Raw genomic sequence first — 8207 nt, forward strand, 5'->3', positions numbered from 1 at the left:
AACACCGAGGCAGTGGAAACAGAGTCCCCGAGCTGGGGGACGCAGACAGAAGACAAGCTGGGGGTTGAGGAGCAGAGGAGGACCCAGTTAAACCACCTCTTGTTCTTTCTTCACCAGCTATTTAGTGGGCAAGTTCTAGGCCACTGGTGGTCCGTGAGGTCCGAAAGGTTGGCGATCGCTGTTTAAAGTGGGCATAGAGCAGCGGTCATGAGCAGCAGTCTTACCAAGAGGGGCAAGACTCAAAGTTCTAGACCTCACAGAGCTCAGGTTCTGGTGATTAGAGAGGTGACAAGAGAACTGGAAGACACCATGTCATCGACATCAAGGGGAGAAAGTGTTTTAAAGAAAGATGGTGATGGCCCAGCCGGTGTGGCTCAGTGGTTGAGTGTCGACCCATGAACCAGGAGGTCACAGGATTAATTCCTGGTCAGGGCACATGCCCGGGTTGCAGGCTCGATCCTCAGTAGGGGGTGTGCAGGAGGCAGCCGATCGATGCTTCTCTCTCTCTAAACTCAACAAAAACATTAAAAAACAAACACTTTAAAAAAAAATGCAAGGATGGTGATGGATAGCAATAATTACAGTAGATGAGGACAACAGGGAATGGAGGGGGAAACTGGTTTTGGCACTAAAGAGATCATTTATGTGGCAGAGAATTTGCAGTCGTGCTAAGGATAAAATGAGCTGGTAAAGCGTAAGCAGGGAGGGTTTAGTAAGGAAACGGAGGTACATGTTCTAGAAGGTCGGCAGTGGAAGGAAGGTGAGAAACGGAGGTAGCTAAGGAGGTCACGAGAAGATATTCCTAAAACTGGGTGATGGGAAAAGGAAGTGGTGATGGAGGGACTGAAAAGAGTTGGGGCTGCCCCGTCGTTGGCAGCATGGGCCTCCCCAGGACAGACGTTCATCGGCCTCCTCTTGGGCTTCAGGGTCCTGTGCCTGGCCTGTGGAGAGCAGACTCCGCGTGGGGTGCTGCAGGAGCGCTTCGAAGCCCTGAACCCCAGCTGGAGGGCTGAGGCCCACGGCCTGGCCCCTGACGGCGACGTCTTTCTCACGGAGGAGCAGGTGCAGAGCTTTCGGGTTCCCGCCTGCGCTCGCTGCGGAGGCCCCCTGAAACCAGACGTCGTTTTCTTCGGGGACACAGTGAACCCCGACAAGGTCGACTTCGTGCACAGGCGCGTCAAAGAGGCCGACTCCCTCTTGGTGGTGGGATCGTCCTTACAGGTATTTGACCGTCACTGCCCCTCTGGGAGCCTCTCTGGGGCTCCGACTCGCGATCTCTTCCTGCATCTCTAACTTGTGCCGCCTCCTGCTCCGCCAGGTGTACTCCGGTTACAGGTTTATCCTCACTGCCCGGGAGAAGAAGTTACCAATTGCGATACTGAACATCGGGCCCACGCGGTCGGACCACCTGGCATGCCTGAAGCTGGATTCTCGGTGTGGGGAGCTGCTGCCTTTAATAGACCCACAGTGACCATGGCCTGATGTTCCTGGGCCAGAAGCTGGGACTTTTGCGTGTATCCAGCTGCTAAAGGTAAATGCCTTCTCAGTTCCCATTCATCTGAGAGCACTGACAAAATATAGAAGGTTGTAGGCTTTTTTTTTTTAGTCTTTTTAAAAAATATTTTTATTAATTTCAGAGAGTAAGGGAGAGAAAGATAGAAACATCAATGATGAGAGAGAATCATTGCTGGGCTGCCTCCTGTACTGGGGATCAAGTCCGCAACCCGGGCGTGTGTCCTTGGCCAGAATCGAACCCGGGACCTTTCAGTCCTCAGGCCGACGCTCTATCCACTGAGCCAAATTGGTTTGGCCTGAATTTACTTTTTTAATGTACATTAAGCTATATTGTTTGAAAGACTATGATTTTCAAATTGTAGGCCATAGCTATTTAAATGTTCCCAAAATCTACCATAACCTTTTCTGTTTTTTAAAAATAACAGCTTTATTGAGATATAATTCACATACCTTTAAAAGTATACAATTAAGTTGTTTTTACTACCTTCATAAAGTTGTACATTAATGACTATTCTCTAATTTAAGAATATTTTCATCATCCCAGGAAGAAATCTTCTACCCATTAGCAGTCATTCCCCATCCTCCAACCCCTTCCCCCCAGTTCCTGGCAACAATGAATCTTTCTGTTTCAGCTTAGTCTAGAGCAGTGGTTCTCAACCTTCCTAATGCCGTGACCCTTTAATACAGCTCCTCATGTTGTGGTGACCCCCAACCATAACATTATTTTCGTTGCTACTTCATAACTGTAATTTTGCTACTGTTATGAATCGTAATGTAAGTATCTGATATGCAGGATGTATTTTCATTGTTACAAATTGAACATAACTAAAGCATAGTGATTAATCACAGAAACAGTATGTAATTATATATGTGTTTTCCGATGGTCTTAGGCGACCCCTGTGAAAGGGTCTTTCAACCCCAAAGGGGTCGCGACCCACAGGTTGAGAACCGCTGGTCTAGACATTTCACATAAATGTAGCCTTTTGTGTCTGGCTTTTTCACTTAATGTTTTCAACGTTCATATGGTAACGTGTGAGTATATCTAAAAATGGACTTTATTTTTTAGAGCAGTTTTAGGTTCACAGGATTGAGCAGAAAGTGAAGAGTTCCCATATACTACTTGGGTCGAATGATAAAAAGTATGTTTCATTCTGTAAGAAACTGCCAAACTGTCTTCCAAGGTGGCTGTACCATTTGCATTGCCACCAGCAATGGTGAGAGTTCCACTTCGACAACCATTTTTTAAAAACTGTTCTAACTGAACTGGATACACGGAGACGTGCACGTATCCTAAGTGGGCCGCTTGGTGCAGACCTGCAGCCTCTAGGTCAAAGAACAGAACATCACCAGCGCCCAAGAAGTCCCCTGGCACTTTTTAAAGTTTTTATTGATTTCAGGGAGAGGGAGGGAGGGAGAGGGAGAGAGGGTTAGAAACATCAATGATGAGAGAGAATCACTGATCTGCTGCCTCCTATATGCCCCACACTGGGGATCAAGCCCAACAGCCAGGTACGTACCCCAACCAGGAATCAAACCATGACCTCCTGGTTCATAGGTCGACACTCAACCACTGAGCCACACCGGCTGGGCCCTGTGACACATTTTAACTAGTTTCTTATTTCTAGAATAACACCTATTGATTGTAGAAGTTTAGATGATGCAGATAAAAAGAATATAATACAAATTACCCATAATCCCACCACGTAGAGAACCAAAGTTTAACATTCTGGCATAGCTAAATCTGTTCCTACAAATATTGAATCCTAGTGTTTCATTGCATCCTGTTCTGTAATGGCCATATCTACATGTCCTACATGCTGTCATGTTTTAGTGCTATAATTCTTTGAATGGTAGCTGATGTTCCCAATCATTCCCCCCACTCCACTCTTGCCTTATTTTGGCATCAATGTGTTGCATTTCTTTTCAGATCCCTAAGGATTCATCCCTTCTTCCTTTAGTCGAAGCTCCCGAGTGCAGCCTGTAGAGGGCAGCAAACCGACACCTCTCCGCCAGCCTCTGGAAGTGGGCAGGTCTTTAGGTTGATGAGATTCGCCCCTGAAGAAAGACTTTTTCAAAGCAGCAGCTTCTCCTGCTAGGAAAAGTGCTTTCAGTCCCTTCTTATCTCATCAGGCAGAAGAAATGGCCCAGGAAATATGTAGGTCAGGACGGTCTCTGGAGGACTAGCGCAGGGCTCACTAGTTTGTGTGTGTGTGTGTGGAGAGTAATGGGAGAAGGGAATGACTCAATTTATAATTCTAAATGGTTAAATGTCTTTCACTGAACTATTTTGGTATATTTTTGAAACGATGAACTATGCTATGAACTAATTGTTTATTAACCAAGGAATAAATGAATCATTTTTAAATAGCACACCGGTATGTGGGCTGTATGTTTCTATTTTTTAATCAGCTAAAAGCAAATGGGACTTGATGACATGGTTCTCTAAGGATTTCTGCTTCATTTCAGCCCGCATGAGACTCCTGCTTTGAACCTGGTCTGTAGGGAGGAAACAGTGAATTCCCAAGTGGGAGCTTAAGTTGATTTGTTTCTGCGGGGGAAAGCAGCAAGACTGGTTTGATGACTGCATGAGCCAGAAAGAGTCCTTGTACCGGGTTAAGCTTTCTGCACAATCTCATCAAAATGTGAGCGGACGGAAGAATCGCAGCCCATGCTGGGCAGTCCTTTGTCTACAATTAGGGCGAGCAATGCACGCTCATCCTGCACCTGCCTGGGAAGCAGGTTTCAGTTAACGGGGTGACCAGGGTCGGAAAACAAAGCGTTCTTCTCACCTGCACAACTGTCGGTTTGCCCGTGGCCATCAGTGAACTCTGAAGAGGTGTACGGTTTTGTAAATCCCACCCCAGCTTTTTGCACATGGAGATCCTAAAGTATTTTGAACCAGATTTGCTCAGTTATCCAAAGTCAGTACCAATAATTGTATTCAGTCTGGGTCATTTGAATCTCAAGCCATTGTCACCCACAAATCTCATGTTCCTGACAGACACTATATTAAGGTGCTGAGGCTACAAAGGTACAACCTCTTGCCCTCAACTGGCTCACAGAGGGATACTATTATATTGGGCGGTGACAATATTCTGTATGATACTCTAGAATGGATACATCACATCATGCATTTGTCAAAGCTCACAGAACTATAGAACACACGAACAAGGGCCCCCCCCATTCCTTTTTGAGGAAATTAAGATCCAGACTTACCTAAGGCCATAGTCTGTAGTTTCAGAGCCAGGACTAGGATCCAAGTAGATTTTCCTCAATTCTTTTTTTTCTTTTTCTTTTCTGACTTCTAGAGAGAGAGAAGGAGAGAGGGAGAGAGAGAAACATCAATGTGAGAGTGACTGCCTCCTGCACGCCCCCTACTGGGGATCGAGCCCGCAACCCGGGCATGTGCCCTGACCCGGAACCGAATGGGCAGCAACCTTTGGGTGCATGAAGCCCAACCAAGTAAGCCGCACCGCTGGGGCCTCCCAGTTCTTTCCCTTTTACACAACAAGACACATTGGAAGATGATGGTTAGAAAGAAGTCGGCCTGAAGTAGCGGCAGAAGCCAGCAGTGTACCCAGCCAGGGAGGCCAGGAAGGCTCCCATGTGGGGAGTGGAGAGTAGGCGAGGCTGCCAGGGGCAGAAGGCAGGCTCTTTCACCCCCAGTGTTGGCAGCTTCACCAAACCAGGTGAGGGCCTTAGGAATGCTCCTTTTGTTCATGTTTCCTCCCGAGACGGAATTCTTTCCAAAACCTTTGTCTCAAGAGGAACCTGACATTTCCTGAACTGCTGGTTCTCCCGTCTCCTCACTTCACATTGTTAGCTTCCCACCAGCATGTCCACTCTCAGTGCCCTCGGTCGGAATAACAAACACCTTCTAGTGACTCTCCAGCTTGTCACCGCCCTGGTTACATGGTTCCAACTGCTTCAGCCCAGCTGTGGACAGGACTTTGGGCCAGGCTCTCCCTCAGTTGCTTCTGCGTTTCTGCTCTGCTATCACGGCTTTAGTAAGTAGGAGTCACAAAGGCAAAGAGGAACATAACACTGGAAAGGTCCCACTAACTCGTTTTCTTTTCTTTTTTTAAATATATTTTATTGATTTTTTACAGAGAGGAAGGGAGAGAGATAGATAGTCAGAAACATCGATGAGAGAGAAACATCGATCAGCTGCCTCCTGCACACCTCCCACCGGGGATGTGCCCGCAACCAAGGTACATGCCCTTGACCGGAATCGAACCTGGGACCTTTCAGTCCGCAGGCCGACACTCTATCCACTGAGACAAACCGGTTTCGGCTAACTCGTTTTCTTTTACGCTGTCATAAATTGCACATCCTCTCTCGCCTCTCCCTCAAACAACAGCCTTACTGAGCACGCTCTATCCCCAGCCCGTGTGAAGCATTTTACAGGAGCTCAGTAAGCTTTCACTTCACAGGAGATGCTGGGGTGTAAACAAAAGCCAGTCTTCAGTGAACACAGCTTTTCCTGAGATGGTCAAAGGAAGGACTGATGAGAAATTCAAGACTCCAAGGTCAGGTGACCTGCTGTCCCAGACTGCCCCCTACTGAGGGGTTCCCTGCCATGTGGGACTTTCAGTGCCCCGACCTGGGTGAGCTGTCACCCTGCTGCTGGACTGGCAGAGGCCGCCTCCAGAGATTAGTTAGTTCCAGACGTAGTATCCTTGCCGAGATTCAAGATGGTGCTCTAAAATCCAGACTTTCTCCATTTCATTTCCCCCCACAAAACAGGTTTATACTTCATGAGGAAAAATGAAACTCATCAACTGCTGTCCCAGACTGCCCCCTACTGAGGGGTTCCCTGCCATGTGGGACTTTCAGTGCCCCGACCTGGGTGAGCTGTCACCCTGCTGCTGGACTGGCAGAGGCCGCCCCCCGAGATTAGTTAGTTCCAGACATAGTATCCTTGCCGAGATTCAAGATGGTGCTATACAATACTTTCTTCCTCTATTTTATTTCCACCACAAAACTGGTTTATACTTCATGAGGAAAGATGAAACTCATCCAAGAAAGAAGAGTTTTTCCCTCTCAATTTATTAGGAAAGGACGCAGGATTGACAGATTTGGATCGCCACCTATCTCTTGCTACGTACTAGTGAGGTGAACCTGGGCAAGTGGCTTTATCTACCCTCAGTCTTCTTATAAGTGGGGAGACCAGGAGCCCCTCATTGGGCTGCTGTGAAGCCAAGCAGGGCAAAGATGTGTGTGAAGCTCCCAGCGGAGCCTGGCACACAGCAGACAGATGTCAGCCACTGTCATTAGAATATGGAGGAGGGTGGGAAGGAAAGCCGTCATACCTGCCAAACCTTAGTGCCCTATTTACTCCTTTAACTAGACTCACGGGAATCTTCCCCAGAGCCACATTTCCCTTTTGTGTAAGTTTGTTTTTTAAAGTACAAACGTTTTATTATTATTTTTAAATAATAATACATACATATATACACACAGATATATACACACTAGAGGCCCAGTGCACAAAATCCGTGCACTCTGTGTGTGTGTGTCCGTGTGTCCCTCAGCCCGGCCTGTGCCCTCTCGCAGACCGGGACCCTTCGGGGGATGTAGCAGTGCACCAAGCGGCAGGCGGCCAGGGAAGAGCCCAGATTGGGACTGGGCGCTGTGCCACCCCGCTGTGCCAGTCCGACATCCTTAGCACTGCTGCAGAGGTAGGACAGGCTCATGCCATGGCAGCCCTGCTTGCCAGCTGTGAGCCCGTCTTCTGGCTGAGTGGCGCTCCCTCTGTGGGAGTGCACTGACCACCAGGGGGCAGCTCCTGTGTTAAGCATCTGCCCCCTGGTGGTCAGTGCATGTCATAGCATTTGCATATTAGCCTTTTATTACATGGGGTTTTATTGATTTTAGAGAGGAAAGGAGAGGGAGAGATAGAAACATCAATGATGAGAGAGAATCATTGATTGGCTGCTTCCTGCACACCCCCACAATGGGGATTGAGCCGGGACCAGGGCATGTGCCCTTGCCTGAATCAAACCCAGGACCCTCAGTCTGCAGGCTGACAAACCAGCTAGGGCTAAAAGTCTTGATGTAATAAAGCCTTTCTAGAGAAAGTGAATATGCTTCCTTCTCCATTCCTTTGGGAAAATCATATTGATTAAACATTTACTACACAAGGAACACTGTAGGACGCATTCTACAGCGCATTGATTCACCGTTTTTACAACCATTCCTATCTTCTCTCTAACGCACTATTATTTCTTTTGAAAGACAAAGATCCTGAGCTTATGTAACTTGCCCCAGTGTCACCTGGGTGACCCGTCAGGACGTTCAGTTCCGAGCTCACGCTCCCTCTTTAATGCTGTGGAAACCGGACTCTGGGAGGGAGGACGGACAAGGCGCAAGAAGCTTCCAGAAGTCCCCAAGCTAGGTCCGTAATGAATAAGCATTCACCAGGCGGGGGAAAGGGGAGCATCCCAAACGGAGAGAACAAATGCAAAAGCATCTGGAGGTCACACCTGCAAATCCCTTCACCTTTAAAAAGACAAACGGCCTGCCGAAACCGGTTTGGCTCAGTGGATAGAGCGTCGGCCTGCGGACTGAAAGGTCCCAGGTTCGATTCCGGTCAGGGGCATGTACCTGGGTTGTGGGCACATCCCCAGTGGGAGATGTGCAGGAGGCAGCTGATCGATGTCTCTCTCTCATCGATGTTTCTAACTCTCTAT

At 48.0% G+C, this 8207-nt stretch overlaps 1 protein-coding gene across 1 annotated transcript in view; it reads left to right on the forward strand.

Moving 5' to 3' along the window:
• SIRT4 (sirtuin 4) overlaps nucleotides 1–3891 on the forward strand; it is an 11385-nt gene extending 7494 nt beyond the window's left edge. Inside the window, exons 3-5 of the mRNA XM_006770296.2 lie at nucleotides 927–1221; nucleotides 1319–1531; nucleotides 3443–3891. Of these exons, the coding sequence (XP_006770359.1) occupies nucleotides 927–1221; nucleotides 1319–1471 (448 nt within the window). The 3' untranslated portion in view covers nucleotides 1472–1531; nucleotides 3443–3891. The remainder of the gene's footprint in view (nucleotides 1–926; nucleotides 1222–1318; nucleotides 1532–3442) is intronic.
• The last annotated feature ends 4316 nt before the right edge of the window (nucleotides 3892–8207 follow it).

This window comes from Myotis davidii, unplaced genomic scaffold (genome assembly GCF_000327345.1).
Source record: "Myotis davidii unplaced genomic scaffold, ASM32734v1 scaffold803, whole genome shotgun sequence".
In the NCBI taxonomy this organism is placed as follows: Eukaryota; Metazoa; Chordata; class Mammalia; order Chiroptera; family Vespertilionidae; genus Myotis; species Myotis davidii.